Source organism: Tamandua tetradactyla, chromosome 22 (genome assembly GCF_023851605.1).
Source record: "Tamandua tetradactyla isolate mTamTet1 chromosome 22, mTamTet1.pri, whole genome shotgun sequence".
NCBI classification, from domain to species: Eukaryota; Metazoa; Chordata; class Mammalia; order Pilosa; family Myrmecophagidae; genus Tamandua; species Tamandua tetradactyla.
In genome coordinates, this window is record NC_135348.1 from 18,180,109 (window position 1) to 18,204,388 (window position 24,280).

Sequence of the window (24,280 nt, forward strand, 5' to 3'; positions counted from 1 at the left end):
AATTCTTTTTCTGATTTCTGAAATTCTCAGTTCTTGCTTTTCAAACCTCCAAGTGATTGGATGTGGTGACTCCCCATATTGCTGAGGGCGATCTCTTTTGTTGATTGTACATGCGATCAGCTGATTATAGAAGAATCCCACGTATGAAATACCCACACGACAGCGATCAGGACAGCGCTTGCTAGTTCAGACAACTGGACTCCATAACCTGCATTTTAATACAACTCCATAGGCCCCTTCACTTAAAACTCACTTAAACTCCACTTAAAACTTCACTTAAAGGATTGCAAATGTATTCATCGCATTATTAATATTAGAAATTTTCGTGAAGACAAATTCCTCTTCTGATCCAAGCCATAGATCAAACACAGAAAAGGAACTTCTGAGAAAGAATTCTGAAGGCCAGAAGTCCAACATCAATTTCAATGAATGAAAATCAAGGTCTTAGCAGGGTCGCTTTCTCCCCAGAGTCACTGGAGAGGAATTTGATGCTTGCTGCCTCTAACTTCCAGTGGCTTCTCACGTTCCTAGGCATTCCTTGGCTTGTGACCACATCACTGCAGTCTCTCCCTCCATCTTCACATGCTTTTTCCTCTGTGTGCCTGATGGTGATAGTCTTGTTTTTTTTTTTTTTTGACCTTCTAGCTTTTTAAATTATATAATATAACATATATACAAAGCAAAGAAAGAAAGAAGCAATAATTTTCAGAGCACTCTTCAACAAGTAGTTACAGGACAGATCCCAGAATTTGTCATGGACTACAAAAGCGTCCTCTCCGATTTTTCCTTCTAGATGCTCCAGAGTATAGGAGGCTAGAAGAAATATTTCTTTCTTTTTTTTTAATCATTACAATCAACTGTGTTTTTTTTTGTGATAAATGACAAATATACAAAAAAGCAATAAATTTCAAAGCATAGCACCACAACTAGTTGTAGAACAGATTTCAGAGTTTAGTATGGGTTACAATTACACAATTTTTGCTTGTTACTTCTAACTGCTCTAAGATATTGGAAACTAACTAAATAATCATTAAATATCAATTTAATGATTCAGCAATTGTATTTGTTTGTTAAACAGTACTATCTCTATATAACTCGACCATCACCTTTAATCTTTCTATCCCATTTTTTAGGGATGTTTGGGCTATGGCCATTCTAACTTTTTCATGTTGGAAGGGGCTGTCAGTAATACAGGGTAGGGAGATGAAACTAGCTGACATTCTGAAAACCTTCTAGGTTTCAGGACTTATCTGGTCCAGGGACCCATCTGGAGGTTGTAGGTTTCTGGAAAATTAACCTAGTACATGGAACCTTTGTAAAATCTTATATATTGCCTTACGGGTTCTTTAGGATTGGCTGGAATAGTTTTGGTTGCAGTTTGGCAACTTATGATAGGTAGCAATGTCTAACTGAAGGTTGTATAAGAGTCACCTCCAGAGTAGCCTCTTGACTCTATTTGAACTCTCTCTGCCACTGTGGTGATATTCTTGTACATATCTTTTGGTTTACATTAAGCATTTCTTTTGGAAGTAGGAGTGCGTAGACATGGGCTTAGTTTTTGAAGACACTACCACATAGTTTCCCAAAGACCTCTAATTTACCCTCTGACAGGCGGTTTATGACTGGTAGATCTAAATTTTCACCAGCACTTGATATTTTTTAAAGCCCTTTGGTTGTCACGTGGTTAGCCTTTACTTTGTGTTTCCTTAATGACTAAAGAGTTTTGAGTATATTTTCATGTGCTTCTTTTCCATTGGGAAATCCCTTTTTGTAAAAAGTTCTATTCGAATCTATAGACTATTTTTATATTACACTGTTGTGTTTTTTCTGTTAATGTGTAAAAATTATATTATATATGCTATGTTTATGCTTAGTATTTTGGAAGATGCAGGGGCTAAAATTCAGTATTTCAATTCCCTCTAGTAGTTAATCTCTTTTCCAAGGTCTGGCTCCATCGGACATTGGTGGTTTCCTTTTATCCCCCGAATTTCTCTGCTTAACCATTGTGGTTAGGCTTATTTCACCACCTTGGTAATCTTCGATTTTTAGTGGCCTTCAATGTGCAAATTCATGGATTGTGAAGTCTTCCTTCTCATGCCTCTACATAGAAACCCTAAAATAAGATCACAGAAAAACCCCATTGCTTTGAATGTGGCTTGGAAAGATCAATTTCCCTTTTACCCATTAGGAGAGGCAAAAGGTAAAAAAATAAAGAAATAAAAGTGTATATTTTAGTGAAAAAAAAGGAGTATTTGAAATAATTTTATAGTATAATGTGAGTATTCTTAGTTTGGGATCTCCTTTGTAATGATGTGAAGCTGAACTGAAATGGTTATAGTTCTTTTGTGATTTAAAGGTTTAAGCATTTTCTATAAAACCAGGAATAACTGAGGTTTCTTAATTATGTCAGTGTGTATGCCCAAATGGAATATAACATCAATGCTATGAAATAGTCAAGCCTGTTATCTGGAAGGATCTATGTGATCATTGACTGTGCCTCTCAGAGCCTGGAATTTGGGATTGGGGTTGGGGGAGGGGAGGGTGGGAGAGATGGGGCAGTGAGGGACGCAGCTCCAAGACCCTCTGCAGTCAGAATAGTCAGTCTTTCATCTCTTATCAATGAGGATTGACTTTGGAGAAAGTTTCTTTAAACACTGGTTGAAGCTGCCATTCTGAAAAATATGGATCTATTTTAAATCCTTCAGCTATAGACAAGGAGGTTTAATGGTTTGGCTCAGCTCACATAGTCTGATAATGGAAGAATCAGAACTGAAACCCAAGTTTACTCTTACCACAGTGCTCCCAGACTGATGCCTCCTTGTGTTAGCTGAAGTGATAATCGAATGATTCAATTATACTCTTCACCTTCTGAGTTAATTAGAAAATCAGAGGGATGCTTCTGTTACTCAGTGCTTGTCATTGCTGCCTATGGATCCCAGGGTCACACTCCTGAATTTGAGTCTTCCTTCCAACTCATTGTATGACCCTCTGACTAATTTGGTTCATATTTTTAATTATGTTTTTATAAATCTTTTATTCTCCTGTCATCTACTGTACCTTTACTCAATACAGATATTTAATAATAGCCTTACTAAATTGGACTTATATTGGTCTGATTATGTTGGACCTAACTAGGACTAGATCTGTTTAGTTTTCTGTATCTGTCCCCCTTTCTTTTTTTCTCATTCCCTGTTTGGTGCCAACAGATCTTGGCCTGGTTAGAGGGACCAGGGGACTTGGCATAGAGAAATCACAGGAATCAAATCAGGAAAGTGACCTAACGGTCTTTTTTGATTTGGAAGAGAAGAAGGAGAACGATACTCACACATATCACTGTAAAACCTGGTGGCCTCAGTGACCAAGGCTAGAGAGGCACAGGGTGAGGGTTTCTACAAAAGACATGACTGAAGGAGGCCAGCCCATACCATTCTCCCCAGAAATCCAAAGGCTAATTCTGCTCAGGAGCTGTAGAGAACAGAGAGAAGTGGAAAGGGGACTGGAGAGAGGTAGCAACTCTTGGCCATGCAGTCAATTTTGGGTATTTGGGGCCAGCTATTTTTTTAGCATAATATACAAAAGAAAAAGAAAAGAAAAGAAAAGAGAGAGTTTTAGAAACAGATGGGGCTTCAAGGTTTTTCTTTTTCAACACTTCTGTTTTACAAGTGAGACCAAGACCAAGAGAAGTCAAAGCAAGTCCCTTGTTTCAGTTCTGTTGCAGATGTGGGGTGCCAATTCTGTCCCTTTCATCCATATTTACTCTGTAATTTTCTCTCTGTAGCATTAGAGAAAAGATCCCAGAAAATAAGGAATCTAATACACAAAATCCTCCAGAGGGTCAATGTCTTGTAGGCTAGGGGTTGTCAGTCTTTGGAAAAGGGTGAGAATGTTTATGAAGAACATTGTAAACTCTTTTGTGCCTCAAAAATCCTGCTTAGCCTGCACACCCACTTGCCTGGCACTTAGCAGGAGGTTGGGAGGGAGAAGGCATTTTCCTTTGTGTGTCATGGCAGGGGAACCATGAACTGCAGCTGCTGGTGAGTGACTCGAGGCTGTCGTCGTCCCTACAACATGTGACAGTAGCGTGGGACAAGATAAACCATGCAGTGAGTTATTAATTAAAACAGTCAAATGGACATGATTCCTGTCCAAACGGAAGTTGACCTTCTAGCGGAATAACACACACCAGACTAGGTACACAAAGTAGAATTAAAGATTTTAATGCATGTATCTAGAAAATTATCCCATTGCTAAACTACAGAGTAACAACATGGGGTGGAGTGGGGAGCACAGGGGGTAGGTGTCTTTAAGGAATTCACATTTAAGCTGAGGCCCAAGGGATGGGAAGGAGATGACCATGGAAGAGTAGGGAGAAGAATGTCTGCGGCTGAGAGGACAGTGTGTGTCAATGTCCTGAGGTGGCAGAGTTGAGCTTCGTGCTGCGAGCAAGGGGAAAACTTAGAGCAAAGTCAGAGCAGCAGGTAAGTACAGATCATGAAGGATCTCTATGTTAGGGCCTCCCAAGAAGAAAATAAAAATGTATTTTATTCTAATACATTTGGAAGCTACCAAGGGAAAGGATAGGATCTGATCCACATTTAAGAAGATGGCTCCTTTTGCTGTGTAGAGATGGATTGGAACAGGATAGAGAGCAGCTAGGAGGCTATTTCGGAAGTTCAGGAATGAAATGGACTTGTGGCTGGTATAATGAAGATGGGGAGGAGATGTCATTTTGACTTGATGGGTTGGATGTGTTAGTAAAGATATAGGTGAAATCAAATTATGACTTGAGCATTTTGGGGGATACAGGTAGTTTCTCACCAACACGGTGAAATGGGGAGGGTATGAAATTCTCATTGAAGTTGGGAGGGTTGGGGTGGAGTTTGGGGTGGGGGGTAAAGTTTGAGGGTAGAAAACAAAGATCTGCTTTTATGAGCCCTTATATGAATGGCCAAAACTGGTCCAGATCTGAAGCATAGCCGCTTTGTTTCCTGCTGAAAAACATAAGGAACTTCTTTGCCACCAGGATTCTTAAAAAAAAAAATATATATACACGATACCATTATAAAGTCTTTATCAACCGTCTATTTTAGGAAAGATAGGCTAAAGTGATAAAGGAGGGAAATACTGTTTCCACTTCTCTTTGCCTTTTATCCATGAACAAATGGAACAAGAAATCCTTGGCATTCCTTTAACCCAATATAGGTGAGTACTAAGCTGTACCTACTAGAAAAGAAGGTTGAAAGGGCTTTTTTCACAAATGTGCCAAAGGAGACATGGGAAAGTAGGGCAACCCTACACACTTACACACTCCATAAGTGTTTTTGAGATCTTCATGCCAGGTCCTTTTCAAGGCACTGGGGCTATTGCAGAAAAAAACCCCAAGTCCTTGCCTTTAAGACAGTTACCTTCCAGAATACTGGTTATGTCAGTGCCTTCTTAGAACACTTTTGGTGGTTACTTGCCCCTTTCAGCAGCATAAAATCTAACCCTTTTTTCAAATCAGACACTCATACTCACTGTTTCCCAAAAAACATGCTTGTTTTTTGTTGTTGTTCTTTAGCTATTTTTCTCACCTGCCTGTCTTCTCTTTCTCTCTTCAATTAGCCAGATTGATTGGTGTCTGTGCTGCACCGGTTCTTAAAATTTTCAGTAAAAACATTACCACTGTTTCCATGTTTTGGTGTAGCTCAATTCCTCTTGAACACACACACAGAAGGCTGCTTTCTCAGCCCTCGGTCGTCTCACTGGTTTACATATACCACTTCTTTTACAAAGCTCACGGACTTTCTTACTACAGCTGACATATTTTGTTGCTTTACATTTTGATTTAAAATTTTGATTTGCATTGGACTTGTGTTTATGCCTTTTCTTTCAAAATAGAGGACAATCCCCTTCAATCAATGCATCAGGAGGGACTCAGCATTTCATAGCTGTCTCCTGGGGACTTAAAGTGGAGAATGGCTCTTTTGGCTGATACTCTGCATCAGTTTGCCCATCGCTAAGCAATTCCATCCTCCAGGGCTTTCCTGCACTCCCATCTCCTGTCTCAGAGTCGTCCCCCATTGCCTCTGGTTTGTGGGGGCACTACCGTGCCAGCACCCCTTAGGATGCTTGGCTAGTTTGCTGCATTAAAAGGACAGTGGGATATCTTGCTTGCCAGCAAATTTAATGCAGGCTGACACTCCTGGCACACTGAATTAAGGTGTAGGTGCCAACAACCCTGGAAAAGGATCCATTTCTTTGGAGATTAAAACAAGAAAATGACAGAGCACAAGACACCTTTATTTCCTTCTTATTTTAAATAGAAGAAGACAGTAATTAAGCCAGACCACAAGATGCATCCTGACTGTTAATTGCTAAGGGATATGCACTATTTTAATTTATCTCAATTCATTTACAGAACGAGGCAGATGAGATACATGTTCTTTGTTCTTGCCCATGGTGTAATGCTGACAATTTGAGAATTAATCATCTTTGGATGTCCCAGATTTGTTATTTTAAAGCTGTAATTGCAATATTTTTTTCCCTCTGGGTAGAAGCTGAGAAAAAATATAATAGCCTTCTGTCTTAAGAGCATGCAACTACAGAGACTTGACTTCCATAGGTCAAAGCTGGCTTAAAGATTTACTCAGATAATCTCCAAATTGTTATTTAACATGTCTTAAATACTTCACTCGCAATTTGTTGGTCAGGTCAGCCGAAGAAACAATGGCACCTAGAGTTTTAGAATACGAGGCTTAGTGGGCTCTGTTAAGCATTTACTACTCGTATTTCTTACAGTAAAGCTGTGTGAGCACACAGTAGTATGCATCAATATTAACCGACCCCTTGGCCACAGAGGCAATATTTGATGCATTTTGGATAATGCTTTGTAAGCAATGATAACGTCAAATCCAGGAGGAAGGGCTCAGCTCAATCAAACCATTTGTCAGCACTCTAATGAAGCACCCCCAGAATGTGATGGACTGAGCTGGGTACCACGAAGGTTGAGGAACATTCTACCCATTGGACATTCAAATCTTCTGGGAAGACCCTTTAAAATGCAGATGACTGGGCCCCACTCTAGACTTTGATTTAATTTTTAAAACTCCCCAGGAGATTCTAATATTCATCCACAGCTGGGGACCACTTGTATAATCCTAGATACAGGTTTAGTTTTCTTATACCACCCTCCATAGACCAATCTTTATCATTATTATTATTATTATTATTATTATTATTATTGTGAGCTGTATGACAGGGTCACATTTTGTTATTTTTCCATGTGAGTATCCTATTATTGCAGCACCATTTGTTGAATTTTTTTTTTTTGTCTGTTTGTTTTTAGAAAGTGCATGGACCAGGAATTGAACCTGGGTCTCCCATATTATTATTTTTAATCTTTATTTTCATCTGCATCATCATTTAATCAGTGTTTATGTCATGATGTAACTGGTGCCCAGCTGGCAATGGTGCCAGCTGAGCCCTGTTCCAGGTTAGTTAGTCTTGACACTAAAAAATTTAGAGACTAGGTGGCCAGTAGGAATAAGTAGTAAAGTTTATTAAAGAGAAAGAGAGTACTCATTAAAGAGATAATGTGGATGTGTTCAAGGGAGAAACATGCACTGAGTAAAAGTGGGTTGGCGTGCTTTATAGGCAAAAGATTTTTGCTGGTGGCAGGTTTCCATAGTAACCTTTGGACCCTAGGGGTTTACATGGTTTGAATTAACCAGGGATTTACACAGTTTGGATTAACCAGGGATTTACATGGTTTGAATTAACCAGCCAATTAATTGGCCAGCAAGCATCAATAGTTATCTTTTGTGTCTTTGGGCAAATGTTTAACAATCTTTACAACCCCAGGCTTTCTGTTATTAACTAAAAGTTTGCTTTGGACCCAGGATTTTACAAGCTTCTATGGTTTGGGGAGGTTCTGATGGTTTTGAGAGGTTTGGGGGACTTTAGGGGAAATTTTTGTCCCATGGAGTTTGCAGTTTAAATTAATTCCTTTGGGGTTGAGATAAGAAAGAAGGGATTTGCAGTTGTTCATTAACTTTTTAAAGAGCTGGATAGGAAACCAGGGACCTGCAGTTGCCCATAAACTCTTTAAGAGTCGGATAGGAAACCAGGGACCTGCAGTTGTCCTGTTCTGTCCTGCTTCAGTGTGACCCAGTGGTCTCATAGAATAGAAGTTTAAAGTATAGTTTGGTTTTCAAGACGTATTGGGTCCAAATGGGAATATAGGTCTTCTATATGTAACTGTACTCTCTATTTTTATCTCCTTAAACCTGCAGAATATAAGCTTCTAGTGAGAGCACGGAGAACATAACTGCTGTGTTCAGGAGAAGCAGGTCACTGGAAGCGAGGGTAGTCATGAGGGAGGTGAGATTTGAACCTTGGCTCTAAGAATGCATAGGCTATAAATAAATGTAGCTGAGAAGAGGGGACATTTTGGGTAGAAGACTGGCATAAACCTCGGCTGAAAGGTAGGAATGTTCACAGTGTGTGCCAGGCAGCAGATATTAGTCGGAGAGCAGTGAGAAATTAGATGTGTCTAGCAGGGACTTGTGCCCAAAGATCTAGATTTGAGCTCAGTACAAGGCACTGAGCAGCTACTTCTGTTGCCAACTTACTTTACTTCTCTGAACTACAGTTTCCATCTGTGCTAAATGTGGGACAAAAGTTCCTTTCAGGTTGTTGGGAACAAGTGATGTGTATAAAAACGCTTGAGATGCCATCAAGCCCTATCAGATCTTTTGGAGGGGAACACATTGAAGGTTTGAGAGAAGAGGTATAATGTTATAAAAACGTTTGTTGTTCATCTTATTTCTTCATCAGTGAGTAAAGGAAATAATTAAAAATAAATACCATCACCGATCAATTTCTTATTGTTACTGTGTTTAGGGACCCGGAGCTCAGCCTTTGAAAAAGAAAAAGATCACTCTAACTTCCCATCATGGTTACTGAGGAGCCTGTACCTGTGAAAGAAAAACGTAAGTATTCCGTCACCTAGCTACTTGACGCACAACACATGCCTCTCCACTCTTCTATGTGTCTTTTCTATTACTATCTCTCAGGAGACTAAACTTACCTACATACCATTTAAGAGGCAGCCCATTCCTTTTATTGGCATATAATAATATTTTGAGAGCTCTACAGCAAGTTTTTAATGAAAACTATTGTCCTTTAGCCACATGTGACTATTGAGTTCTTGAACTAGAAACTGAATATTTAAGTTCATTTTAATTTGAACTTAAAAAATGGATAATTCAGTTATTGGAAAACGTTTTTAAGAATGTTTGGAACAACTTGCATGTAAATCTATTTTCTCAAGGGAGCATTTTATGAACTCTAATTACCAATATAGTATCTCCATTGAAAAATTAGCATCCGAATTGAGATGTGTGTAAAGGCCAAATATGCACTGGAGGTTGAAAAGCAGAAACAATAGCAACCAAAAAAGAAAGTAAAATATCTCATTAACTGTTCTAAAATATTGATTGGTTTGAAATATTCAGATATATTTTGTTTAATTGAAATATTCTATAAAACCGTATGTTATTACAATTCATTTCACCTTTTCCACTTTTTAAATGTAGCTACTAGAAAATTTTAAATTACTTATTGGCTCCCATTACTATTTCTGTTAGACAGAGCTGATCTAGACTTTGCAACACTGCAAGTAATTCTAAATCCAGGCTTAGTTAGCCCAGCTGAGAAACACCTAGTGCTGCCCGGAGAGCTGAGATTCTTGCTTTCCCGCTCTACCTCCCTTTGGCTCTTTGGACCCCAGGCACATGATCCTGGCCAGCTGGGGCCTGTCCAGAGCTATCAGTAAGTGTTCTGTGGATCCCTTTAACCCTCTATTTGGATACCACGATCCAGGAAGTGGAGGAGGAATGTTCTCTAGTTTAATTTTGCCTTCAGGTCATACTTATAATTAAATTACATTTGAAGTCTTGATGCTGTGAGCTTGGAATTCCCCTTTATCTCTTTAGTAACTTAATCCCAGTTTGAGAAATATTAACATAGAGAGATCTTTTTGGTATCCTTTGTAAAATCCCTATGAGACATATAGGGAACTGTTAATTATTTATTGTTCCAGGGAGGAAAAGATATGTTTTTAAAGAAGACCAAGGAATGTGGGAGGGGAGAAGTGAGTAAAAGTGTGTCAGTGCGAGACAGCTCAACAACATGTCTTTAATAGGGAACTGAAGAGATGGGTCCTAATGCAGAAACGCTGGGAGACAAAAAAGTTGAATATGTGCTTTAGGAGAAGATAACCACACGCCCCTCAAAATTTGGATTTTACTTGATCCTTTAACTATTTTTTGAAAAGAAATGAGAAATTATATGTGTTCTCTTGACTTACATGTAGTGGAATCGAATGTAAATTACTTGAAGTTTTTGTTCAAAGAGTTTCTATTTTTCCTCCAGAGATTTGCCTCCACAAATCTTTACCCAAGAATTAGTGACCTTAATTCCAGCTTCTTCCTCTCCAGCTTCTACCCTCTCTAGTTTCTCCTTTTTTCCTTGGGTCTCCTAACTTCCCTCCACCCGAATCTGCTTTTGAGAAACAGATCTTTTGGCATATGCTGTGATAGTCAAGCCTTTTTTGTTTGCTTGTTTTTATTTCTTGGTGTTTGTTATTTTATCCAAGGAATTCTCTTTTCCAAAATAAATCTTAGAAAAGCTCAAACATGCGAAGCAGATAAGATCTGAGCTTCTCTGATTGAAAGAAGGAAGAGCCCCCGAGGCATGTGAAATTAATGAAACACAATTTTAAAACCATTTTCTTAGGCTGGATTTGGTTCACTGTTATTTCTCTTGGGATATTTCTCTTTTGAACTTTATCTCTAATAATGCAATGGAAAGCTTTATTTTTTTTTGTGAGGAAATTGATGCATTAATGAGCTGGCAGTAGGGGGTGTTAGTGGCTTATTGTAGCACCTGTCATATCATATAGAATGGAATTTATTTACAATTTTTTCCGGCACCACTCTTGAAGTACCTGGAAGGAAGGATAGGCTCCTATTTACATCAGCACATGTAGAACCAAAACAATATCTGGCCCTTTGTAGGTAGTAGGTATTTAGTGAATGTATGTTGAACTGAATGGATCCTGAGGTGGGGCTTTCCTGAGACCTATGAAATCAAACACAGTCAGGCACTTACTCTAACCATGTATGCAAAGGGATGACCTTAGTCATATGGCCATACATCTCTTTTCAGGATATATTCCAAAGTAAAATTTTTTGAATTCTCTCTTTGAAGAATGCTGCCTATTAGTGGGAAAGTTGGAAAACCAAACCCTCTGAGTAAGGCCAGTTATTTTTTGTTTTGCTTATGAAAAACCCCATGTTTCATGGGGTAAGCCCCTGGGTCTTTTTGGATGCAAAGAAATAAAAGACTCCTACAATTACAATCAAGAGATGGTCAACGGCTCATTCCTTGTCATTGTTTCTATAATTAGATCCTCTTCAAATGTTTTCCATGATTTACTAGAGCACTCCATAAACCCTCTAAAGCAGAAAGAGAAATTTGCAGCTTTATGAGCCATTAATTGCAATAGCATTAAACTGATGATATATGAAGAATGGGTTTTTATTTTGACGATAAAATAGATAAAAAAAATATTTTAGGCAAGTGAAAACCTTTGGGATTAGGAGGTACTCACATTCCCTTCTCCTCCCCATGGAAATGTTAATATTTATACCCATTATATTTTAGATAAGTTTAAAATGACTATTTCAACCTCTTCATTAAGTTCTTCCTGAAAAATTGTTGTTGCTTGTAATGATTTATTATTGTGTTTTGGGGCTTTAGTGACTTGAAAAATCCAAAGTGTGAGGAGATTTTATTATCTGTAAGCATATTAATTAATTAGTTTTGGAGAAAAAGAACTATAACAAGACATAATTCATTCAAACTAATTCAGAAAGTTGAAGTTTATCTTTGTGTTATTGAAGAAATGAGGATAGACTTATGAAATTAATTATATAAATACTGTGGGAGAAAAGTTTAGTCCAATTATAGCAATACAATAATAGCAGTAATAATAATTGCTCACATTTATTAAAAACTTATTATGTGCTAGGCTGTGCTAAGTGCTTCTTAACAATATCTAAGTTAATCCTCACAATAACTCTGTGTGAGAAATATTATTATTATCCTCATTTTACAAATGAGAAAACTAAGGGTAAGGAAATTAATTAAGATTCATAGGCAAGTTTTAGAATTCAACCCAAAATAGTGTGACTCAGGAATATTTAAAGTCGTTCGATATGCTATGGATATGTAATTGTAAAACAGTCTTAAATAATAGGTTTTTTTTTTAAATGGAGAAGGAGCAGACTTTAGCAACTCCCTCTTAATAACTGAAGTTATATTGTGTGCTTGAAAGTATAAAAGCTGCATACTTATTATTTATCCCATTGTTAGCAAAGAAACAGAAGCCTCAGAGATTATTAACTGGATGGATCCTTAATGTCAGAGTTGTTTAATTAGTTGTAATTTTTAGACTCATTTATTGAATATATGCATATCCTTGGAAATTACAAAAATAAAGAACAAATTCTAGCCTTGCCTTTTGTGTGAGGCATTGCAATTTGAATTACCATCCTGTGCTGCCTTGAGAATTTAACTCCTTTGTTCAAAGGCTGCTTTTGAGTTAGGGAGAAAATATGAACAGCTGCCCTAGCACCCTAAATGACAAGGGTGTAGATGGCCGGTTTGAAGTTAGCGGGTGCTTGAGCCTTCTGAGGTGCCGTTTCAGGGTCCATAGGAAATTGCTGAATTCTGGCCGTGTTGCCTTTTTCTGCCCCTGTATGAATGGCATCAGGTCCTGTTCTGTTCAAGAACTTTGTGGCCTGACTGTATGGACATAAGGCAGGGCCTGTTGAGTTGGACCCTCTTTGCTGGTCTCAAAGAGGCCATTAGATTGCCACAGAGTACAGTAGACCTGCACAGTTCACGGGTGATTCATAACGCTTTGGGTGGGGGGTGGGGGTGGGGGTGGCAGGGAAAATCAAACACACCTGTTGATCAACGAAAAGCCCAGATGGGAAGAAAATGCCACAATTTTAACTCTTTTACCAAAGGCTAATTTTCAGGTAAGGGAGAGAATCAGAATAGCTGCATCAGCACATTAAATGACAAGGCACAGCACAGAATGGCCGGCTGGAAGGAAAGTGCCTGTGTCTTCAGTGAAATGCGAGTATTTCACCCAAGGTGGTCAGCCCAGTCTTGGAGGAGTCTCCAGTACTCACAGGGAGGGAAGGCACCAGGAAAAGCAACAGATGAGTGGACAAAGCCACCAGGGGCTCACAGCACCACCACGTGACTTTAGAAGACATTCCCCTCTGTGTCTTGGTGCTTTGCCTGAGAGCGAAGACTCATTCATCTCTGTAGTCTCATCCGGTACAAAGAAGCCATGGTTTTTATAGAGCTACATTTTTAACAAAAACCCTTCACTTATTTATTTCAAATATTAATAAATGACATTCCTTACTATGTGTGTGACAGAAACAAAAGAGTTATAAGGGAGCTTTGATTAGTCAGAAGATGACTAAAGGAGGAAAGGATTATTGTGAGAAGATGGGAATAAGCAATGAGGAAACGCTTGTCTTTCCTTCAGGAAGTTAGGGCTCTGGTTAAGAGGCCCCACAAAAACAGACTTAGATTTTAGTTGAAACTTGATGAAGTACAGGCCGGTTTGATTCCTGACATTCCATGCTTTCACTGTGAGGATAGTGCATATTATGGGTTTGAATTGCAAAAATTATTTATCACTTGGTAGAACTGAACTAATGGCAAGCGACTTTATGCTCTGGAATATGTACACTTGTCTTGGAACATATGCACGGTATCTTGACATTTATTTTTAGTTAAAAGAAAAAAATAAGTTTCCATCAAGCAATGTCTTAAGAAATGTAGGCATCCTGAATGTGGGGAGATGTAGTGGCAAATATGGAAGGGCAGGGCGATTTGAGTTTGGTATGATTTAAAGCATTTTCCATAGATAAATATGGAAAGAAGGAAGAAGGTGAAGAGAAAGAGGCAGTGTTGTTATTTCTAGACCTGCACAAGGGCCAGCTCCAGTGGTGTTTATCTTGATGGTGACTTTTTGTAGATGCTTCTTCTCCCAACCCGAACTCCCAAGTGTTCTGTAGTTGGCTAGAATCTCCTTTATTTTGGACGTCTTCCTCAGGCTCAGCGGGACATCACTGCTTCAAGGGACCAGCCTCCTGTGGCTCCTGAGTCTGCAAGGTGAAAAGCAAGGGGAAATTTTTTGAAGGAATGAAGAGAAGTTTGCTCCCAATATTTTTCTGTAAAATGTTCAAACATACCTCAGGTTTGAAAGAATTTTAAGTGAATACCCATATACTGAGCGCCCAGTTTTTTGTTTTTTTTTTTTGTTTTTGCATGGGCAGGCACTGGGAATCAAACCCGGGTCTCCAGCATGGCAGGCGAGAATTCTGCCACTGAGCCACCATGGACTGCCCGAGCACCCAGTTTTTATCATTAATATTTTATTATTTGTTTTATCACGTATCTATTCATCCTTCTCTCCATCCATTCATATCATTAGTTAGAATTCAATATTCACTTACAATTTTTTTCTTTTGATGTAAAATATACATTCAATGAGATGCACAATTTTTAGGTATACATTTATCGAGTTAGGATAATTGTGTATGTATAGTTAACCCAAATCCCTAACAAGATATAAAATATTACCATCATCCCATAAAGTTCATTCATGTCTCTTCTTAGTCAATCCATGCTACTTCCCACCAAAAAGAATCACTGTTTGGCTTTTTTCTTTCTTTATATCATAGATCAGTTTTGTCTCTTCTATAATGTCATATAAGTAGAATCATACAGTATGTACTTCTGGGTAAAGCTCCTTTTATTTGGCATAATACTTTCAATATTCACCCACTTTGTGTGTGTGTGTGTGTAGTTTGGTTCTTTTTTTATGGCTGAGTAGTATGTCATTGTATGCGTATACCACAGTTTGTTTATCCATTGCATCCATTGATTCACCTCTGGGCTGTTTCTAATTTGGAGCTATTATGAATAAAGCTGCCGTGAACAGTCTTGTACACGCCTTTATGCAACAAATGTCTTCATTCTCTTTGGTAAATATAGCCCTGCTGGGTAGTAGAAGAAGTGTATATATGGTTTTTTTAAAGAAACATTGCCATGTCCTTTCCAATTGATTCTTCTAATTTACCTTTCCATCAATAACATGTAAGTGTTCCTTCCAGTAGTGCCACATTGTCACTAACATTTGGCATTATCAGCCTTCTTAATTTTAGTTATTCTGGTGGAAATGTGTGATATTTCATTATTAATATTATTATTTTGGCTTTTATATAGGGGATTTATTAAGTTATAAGTTACAATTCTAAGGCCGTGGAAGTGTCTAAATTAAGATATCAGCAAGAGGATAACATCACTGGAAGCAGGGAGGTCCCATCCATTCCAGTAGCTATAAAATAGTGTGGAAGGACCAAAGATAAAATATTAATAGCATTTATTTTGGGCTTCGGGTTTCAAGTAGAAGCTCAAATCTACAGCAGTAAAATGTCCATTAAGGAGTGATCATATGTCACTGGGTTTGTCGATTAGATGGTCACTGCTGCTCATGGCAAGAGAAGTTTTCACCAAAATCTTCTGATGAGCATAGAAATCAGATTTCAGCATTTCAGTAGTCAGAGGAGTGATTGAGGGAAAGGAACCATTGACAGGGAATGAGTGTAAAGTGTAAGAATGGATGAGGAATGGACAGCTGCTGAGGCAAGGTCACGGAGGAGATGGGAACAGATGGATATAGAGCAAAAAAAAAAGAAATGCCAATCATGTCTGGGTTCCTCTGTCACATGGAAAGGTACATGGTGATGTTTGCTGGCCCTTCTCTCCTGAGTTGGTTTCAAAATGGCTTTCTCAGCTACCATGAGTCTTTCCACAGCATGTCCTGGGGCCTTCTGTCTCCAAGCATCTACTCTCTGTGGTGGTTCTCCAAGCATCTAGGCTTTCTCCAAAATGTCTTCCTCTTAAAGGACTCCAGTAAGCAGATTAAGACTCATCTTGAATGGGGGGGGGGGGGTCATGTCTCCCTGGAAACAAGGAAATCAAAGGTCTCACCCATAACTGGGTGGGTCATATCTCCATGGGATAACCTAATCAAATGTCGCACCCAACGATAGGCCTACTCCCACAAGACTGGATTAGAAGTACATGGCTTTTTTGGGGGCTCATTACAGTTTTGATATCCATGAAGACAGAGTTTTTAACTGCTTAAAATTCGAGTCGGGGAAAAGAAGAAAAGTAAAGCACTGATCCTAAGAGTACTAAAGGAAGTTAAAGTTATAGAAATGGAAACCACTGGCCAGACTTAAAAGCTAATTTGAATAAGATAATATATTAACTGTTTACTGAATATGAAGAAGAAGCTTAGAGACACTTATATGTCAGAATCAGCAAGGAAATATCTTAGACAAGGATAAATGAGGATGATAAAGTATTTGTGTTCATGGTATAGAATTCTATATATAGCACTGGTTAAAAAATTTAACTAGGAATTTTAGGAAAATATAAATCAGCTAGTTATAGTGCTATCCATTTGTAGCAGTTTATATTTTTTTATTTTAGTGCTATTCCTACTTAGCAGACCTATTGAGGGAATTTATTTTATTTTATAATTTTATCAAAAATTATAAGGTAAATATTCTTAAAGAAATGTACAGCTATTTGTATTAGTCACCAGGAGTACGTTAAAGAACGTAGGTAGTCTAGTTAGTAAATTTCGTGCCCAAAATACGTTGTTTTTTTCTGTGTAGTAACATTCAAAGAACTTTCAGAAGTAGAGGGGATTTCAATTTTGCCTGTTGTCTTTGACAATAATTTTTTCTTTATACAATTTAGGATAACCTGTCATCACTCAGACCGTCATAACCTGATTTTTCTTTTTTAAAAAGCAGAATATTACTTTAAGGATCATTACATTAACTTTTTTGTATCCCCTGAGATATCTATAAAGTCTTGTAAGATTCATAATTGCCCAACAATTTTAATTTTATGGTTTCAACATTTTTGAGAAAGTACATTATAACATTGAAAATATGAAATTTTCTCTGTTTTTATTTTAGGTTCTACGTTAGAGACCATCAGAAAAGATTTTTTCCAAGAAGCAAAAACACTCATTGCCCAACATTATGAGAAAATAAATGAGGTTAATACTTTGCATTTGTCTAACATTATGTTATTCAAGAAACTAACTATTGTTGTATACTGCAATGATTATTACAAAAGATTGTATGAAACCCTAATATGGGAGAAGTTATGAATGGAATTGAAGAGAAAATGAAATCCTCAATGGCTATAAAAATTGATTTGAGAATTCATTTAAAAAGAAGAATTTTCAGCTATAGAAATTATTTAATTATCTATATATAATCTTTATATACATATATTTAATTTGCACATTTAATCCAAGCTTTTATGCTTTCTTTTGTTGAATTTTGCAGCAAAAATATTTAGATTTAGTATCTCAAGTAAATATACCTAACACACTGTTTAGACAAAGCCAAACTAGAAAATCTATTATGAGGTGTGTTTCTTCTGTGTTCCCAGCCTGCCACTGCTTACCTGTATCTCCTTGCACATCACTTTTCATTAGAACCGTTTACCGGTCTTATAGCTCCTTGAGGGCAGAGACTATCTTTTTTGAATGTTTCATCTCCAACAAGGAGCACTGTGTCTGGCTCAATAAATATTTGCTGAATGGTATGGATTTGGGAAGTGAGTGAAAAGGGTGAGTGAGAAGGAGAAAGGCAAAAAGAAAGGAGAGTCAGCATGGGGGAAGTTTTGGAGGAGAGTATTTGCAGAAGTGATAGGGAATATTTGGAGAGGAGCAGCCATTGTAATGAATGGGCCTTTGGAAGACTGGGGAGGGAAGGGGTCTCAGGGTGGTTTATTGTGTGTCACACGATTCTATTCCCCTTTTAGACTCATGTGCATGCATGCACACACATGCATATACATATATATATATTTACAAATTTTCAAATAGGGATTAAATGATTTTTTTAGTACATCTTATTGGGGATGGGGCATTGTAATATTTTCTTCTGTTTTTTTTCTTTTTAATTGAATGGTCCTCTAGACAAAACTGGCCCTAAGGTGGTTTCAATCTTGTAAAGCAATGTTAACTTTTTAAATTTCTTTCCATTATCCAGTTTTAAAATAATTTTAAATTATTTTGATTTCACTGGAAGGTATATAGTCTCACAGTCTCGGAAAACTTGGCAGTCTCAGAGTTAGACAGATGTGCCTTGGCCTATTATAGAAGTTTAATAATAACAGTATAATATTCCATCTTTGGTTACATTTGCAAACCAAAACCTAATACTAGCATATCAAATCCTTCTGGGTTGGCATCTTGAATTGACAACAATTTGAATAGGCAACAAGTTGAATTTGTCTAAGCCTTTTTAAGTTTGTCTGTAGCTCTCTTTATGGGCAATAAAATGAGATGCAAAAGTACAGTTCTTTGGATAAAACTTTATCAGAGACATGGAGGTTTATTTTTCTATTGCTCAAGGTGGGCAAAATTAAGGGGCAATTAGGTGATTGAAGAGATCTGAAATACAAATCCTTTTATTAATATGCTCTGCTGGAGAGCCTACTCCAAGTAAACTCAGTTGTTTCCACTTCAACAAAGAAACAGGTTTAGGGCGTTAGCATCTAGTTAGCCAAACTAGAAATTGTACATTTTCATTATACATTATACATTATACATTGTAGACATTTGACAATTATACAAAGGTGGCTGCTAATTAAATTCTGACATCTTTTATTGAAAACCCCTTTCTAAAAATGGAGTTTAAAGCTATATTTAGAAACCTCACATTTGCAGAGTAAATTAGTTTTTTAAAATTTACTTTTTTTTTTTTTTTGAAGTGGAATGCTTATGGGGAATTGCACATACATGTATATCTGACTTACATGATTACTGTCATATTGTTTATGGTCATGTGTTATATAGTAAACTATTTTGTTTATGTAATAGACATGCAATTTTATTAAAATTTATTTTTGTTTCATTCACAGAGTAAATTTCAAGGTACTTCTTTTAGTGTCTTTAGAGATAAACAACAAAAAAGGAAATCTGGCATACACATGCCTTTGGAGATTAAAAAAAAGGAAATACTTGATGTGGTCCAAGAAGTGTGGTCCTCATGCAGAAATATTTATTTTCCCAAGGATCTTTACAAAACTGAAGCTTTTGAGGAGTCTTCAAAATGTGTTTCATTCAAGGAGCCTTGCTTGTTTAATATAAAAGAAAAACACAAGGAATCTAGAGATCTACTTTCAAATGGTAAGTTCTGAATGGAGTAAAGAAGTTCAGCAAACCAATAGGCAGAACTGTTTCTTCTACGCTCTCATAATGGAATTTCCCTAAGATAAAACCCTGAATTTTTAAGTTTTAGCAATGGAAGGTAGAGCAACATGATTAACAGGACGTTTAGCCTATTGGGCCACCAGAAATTGAGAAGAAAACATGTGATCAGGAAAAGGAATTTAGGGAAACAAAATTGATTGGTTGAATCTTACAAAAGAATGATATACCTGTGCTGGTTTGAAACTGTTATGTACCCCAGAGAAACCATGTTCTTCTAGTCCCCTTGTATGTGGGGTCTTTTGATTAGGTTGTTCCCATGGAGATGTGACCCTACCCATTCAAGGTAGGTCTTAATCCACTTACTGGAGCCCTTTAAGATAGGAACATTTGGGAGAGGAGACACATGTTTGGATATGCAGACAGAAGTGCGCCTGGGAGATGCTAAGTTAAGAAATGAAATCAAGAGTTCGCCCTAGAGAAACTAAGAAAGGATCCACAGGTTCTTACAGAGAGAAAGCCACTGGAATCAGAAGCCGAAAGCAACGAACTGATAGCAAGGACCAGCACATGCCAGCCACATGCCTTCCCAGCTAATAGTGATGTTCCGGATGCCAGCCGCCTTTCCTCCAAGAACGTATCTTTTGTTGGTACCTTAATTTGGATGTTTTCATGACCTTAGAATTGTAATTAATAAATCCCCTTTATAAAAGCCAAACCATTTCTGGTATATTGCATTCTGGCAGCTTTAGCAAACCGAAATAATTCCTGACGGTACAATTCTTCATAGATTGTTTATTTCCTTGTTACCAAAGCAGTTGTGTTTTTATAGCCCTGAAATCTTCTGTTGAAGAGGATAGGGCAAACCATTTGTGTTTCCACAAAACCCTAAAAACATTTTTGAGAGCTATAAGGTTTTCCCTTTAGACAAATTTTAGTTAATATTTATTTTCTGTCAGGAAATTGATATGATAGAAACAGGAGGCTTATTTAAGCCTAGCGATATTATTGTTCTGAGACTAAAGGCTGGATTAAATGGCCTCTTAAAATGTATTTCTAGTTATAGCCTTCATAGCTTTTTCTACAGCCCCATCCTATTTTCTTCCTCTTACGTTGTTTCTGAAGAACTTTACTCATTTATTCCTTCATTTTTATTTTTTTCATCCAATAATAAGTGCCTGTTCCATATCAGGTACTGTGTTAGAAGCTGGTAAAACAAAGATGAAAAGGTTCGGACAGTTATTATAGGGATAAACACCCAGGTAATTCCTTATTATGTGATGACGATTGCTGTTATAGGGGTAAGTACAAAGCATTATGGAAACCAACTGTTTTAGTTTCCTTGTAGTTAAACCAAATATCACACGATGGGTTAGCTTAAACAGTGGAAATTTATTGGCTCACAGTTTTGAGGCTGGAAGTCCAAAATCAAAGCATCATTAAGGCAATTCTTTGTCCCAGAAGAATTGTGGAGCTGGCTGCCAACCATTCTTGGTCTTTGGCTTTTCTGTTAAATGGCAATCAATGCACATGACAGCCTCTCCTGGCTTCTCCCTTTTCTTTTGGGTTCTGTTGACATTCAGCTTCTGCCTGCTCCCTCTGGCTTTCTCCCTCTCTGTGACCTCTGGATAAGGCCTTCAGTAACAGGATAAAGAACTACCCTGATTCAGCAAGGCTGCACCTTAACTGAAGTAGCCTCATCAAAAGGTCCTACTTAAAATGGGTTCACACCTACAGGAATAGATTGAGTTTAAGAACACGTTTTTCTGGAGTACATAGCTCCAAACCACCTTGGTTCCCAAGTGCCAGAATGAATACCTCTCAGAAGAGAGCTCATTATACCTGGATTTTATGGAGAAATTTGTTAGAAATAGGATGGGAACCATTTTGAGCAGTTGGGGGCAAAATGAGTTAAAGCTCTTAAGGACAAAAGAATGTTTTATATTTTAGGAAAGGAAAGGAGAGATGCAGTAGAGAGGATGGGTGGGGCTAGATTTTTAAAATATATATTTTTATTGACAAATTTTCACACATATACAGTCCATTCATGGTATATAATCAACAGCTTACAATATCATCACATGGTTGTGTATTCATCACCATGATCATTAAGAGAACATTTGTATCACTCCAGAAAAAGAAAAAAGGAAAAACCCTCATATATCCCATACCTCTTATTCCTTCCTCTCATTGACCACTAATATTTCAATCTACCTAATTTATTTTACCCCTTACCCCTCCTATTATTTATTTTTTTGACTTTTTAATTGTATAATTTAACATATATACAAAACAAAGAAAGAAAAAAGCAATGGTTTTCAAAGCACTCTTACATAAGTGGTTAAAGGACAGATCCCATGGTTTGTCATGGGCTACCATACGATCCTCTCATATTTTTCCTTCTAGCTGCTCCAGAATAAAGGAGGCTAGAGGGCTTAAATATTTTTTATCATCATAATCAACTTTTTTTTTCCTTTTTTGGTGAACAATAACATATATACAAAAAAGCTATAAATTTCAAAGCACAGCACCACAATTAGTTGTTGTACATATTTCAGTGTTTGACGTGGGTTACAATTTCACAGTTTTAGATTTTTACTTCTAGCTGCTCTAAAATACTGGAGACTAAAGGAGATATCAATTTAATGATTCAGCATTCATATTTATTTGTTCAATCCTATCTTCTATGTATAATTCCACCATCACCTTTGATCTTTCCATACATCTCATTGGGGTTTTTTTTGGCTATGGCAATTCTAAATTTTTGATATTGGAGGGTCTGTCACTAATATGGGGTAGGGAGATGGAACTATCTGATGTTCTGGAGAGGCTGGGCTAGGTTTCAGAAGTTATCTGGACCAGGGACCCATCTGGAGGCTGCACGCCTCTGGAAAGTCACCCTAGAGCCTAGAATCCCTACAGAATCCCATTTATTGCCCTAGATGTTCTTCAGGACTGGCTGGAATGGTCCTGGTTGGGGGTGAGCAGGTCATGATAGGCATCAGGTTCTACCAGAAGCTTATGTAAGAGCAACCTCCAGAGTAGCCCCTCAACTCCACCTGAATTCTCCCCACCACAAACACTCTATTAATTTCACTTTTCCTCCCCATCTTGGCCAACTGTTGATCCCATGGTGCCAGGTCTGGAATCATTCCTGGGAGTCATCTCCCATGTCACCAGGGAGCCTTCAACCTGGACGCTACGTCCCACACAGGGGGGAGGGCAATGATCTCATCTGCAGAGCCACGCCCAGAGAGACTGAGGCCACATCTAAGCAACAACAGAGGTCCTCAGAAGTAACTTCCAGGCATGCCTATGGGTAGTTCAAGCCCTTCCACTACCTACCTAAGCCTCCCAAGAGGAAGCCTCATGATCAAGGGCATGGCCTATTGATTTGGGTGTCCCTAAAGTTTGACACAGTAACAGGAAGTTCCTGATGGCAAGGTTTAATAGGTCCATATTCTTTCTCCCCTCCCTCAGGGGAACTCACCAACACTTTTTGATTATGTGCTCAATATGCTCTAGGATGTTTCCAGGCACTACAATAATCTATATGGAATTAAAGAACCTCCCTTCCACTCTGTGCTTCCTGTGTTTCAGTTGTTCAAATGAGCTATAAGCAGATAGGTTGATTTAGATTATGCCCCACAGAAAATTTTAGTTCCAGATCAAATAAACCTTTCTTCCATTGGTCTCAAAGAATATGTGTGGTTCTAAAATATAGACACTGTCTTCTTACCCCTATGTTCTGAATTACTTTAACCCCAACCTGTTTGGCTGTGTTCTTATCTCTAAAAATCAGGTTATGTATATATATAACAGCCTCTCGAAATCCAGAAATAATAATCACCACCCCGGACTTACCGTGTCTGCTCTAAATGCCTACAATCTAGGCCCCTGTTTTCTTAAAAGCATTGTTGTTTTTTGTTTCTGGCTTATTTTGTCTCACCAAATGTCCCACATGTCCATTCCTGTCATTGCATCTCACAGTATTGTTCCTTTTTGTGGCGGCACAACCTTCGTTCATAAGTATACACCATCGTTCGCCAATCAGTGCATCCTTCAGCCACCTGCATCCTTTGACCATCATATAGAGGGCCCAAAGTTCACAGTCCATCAGCATTCTCAATTTTAGATAAGAATTTTAGACAGAAAACCAATAAACACGACCTTGCCAAATAGGAAATCTAAACCTCCTCTTAACTCTTGTCCCTCACCCTATTATTTACTTCTGCTTTTACCATGGTCATGCTGATGGTTTCCTTTTGAACATAACTCATAGCATGCAATAGCAGTTTTTCCCCTGTACCCTGGACTTAAACATTCTTTACAGAAGAATCATATTTTTGAAGTAATTCTTGCAGGAACTAATTAATATTTCTATTATTATTTCTATTTCTATAACAGTAATTAGTGGGACATGTAGGTCTATACAACCCCTTTCAATCTTGTTCATCTTCAATATGGTAATATTACTTCTAGACCCACTAGAGAATCAACTTTGTCCTGTCTATTCCCTTACATTGGAGTTCAACCTCTTTAGCTAATAGTTCCCCCATCTCTAGCTTCTATGTATCTCTAAGTCCCCAATCTTCTGTATTATAGGCCTCTGATTATACCTTTATGCTGGTCATAAAAGTGGACTCATACAGTATCTATTCTTTTGTGTCAGGCTATCTTCATTCAGTATTATGTAATTTATTTACCAAGTTGTTTAATTTCTCTATTTCCTTGTTGATCTTCTGTCTGGTTGTTCTGTCTATAGAGGAGAGTGAGAGAGATATTAAAATCTCCTACTGTTATTGTTGAAACATCTATTGCTGCCTTCAGTTTTGCCAATGTCTGTCTCATGTACTTTGGAGCTCCTCAATTGGGAGCAAAAACATTTATGAT

The 24,280-nt window shown here is 37.8% G+C and overlaps 1 protein-coding gene across 5 annotated transcripts in view; it reads left to right on the top strand.

Moving 5' to 3' along the window:
* The window catches only part of IQCM (IQ motif containing M), a 473,232-nt gene that overhangs the window by 78,052 nt on the left and 370,900 nt on the right, over positions 1-24,280 (top strand). For 4 of the 5 annotated variants that reach the window (XM_077139853.1, XM_077139852.1, XM_077139854.1 and 1 more), the window contains 3 exons: positions 8,884-8,972; positions 17,136-17,218; positions 19,099-19,366. In XM_077139853.1, coding sequence (XP_076995968.1) covers positions 8,936-8,972; positions 17,136-17,218; positions 19,099-19,366 — 388 coding nt within the window. In that variant the 5' untranslated portion in view covers positions 8,884-8,935. Of the gene's footprint in view, positions 1-8,883; positions 8,973-14,110; positions 14,248-17,135; positions 17,219-19,098; positions 19,367-24,280 lie in introns of all 5 variants that reach the window. The other variant, XM_077139855.1, reaches the window with a different exon arrangement.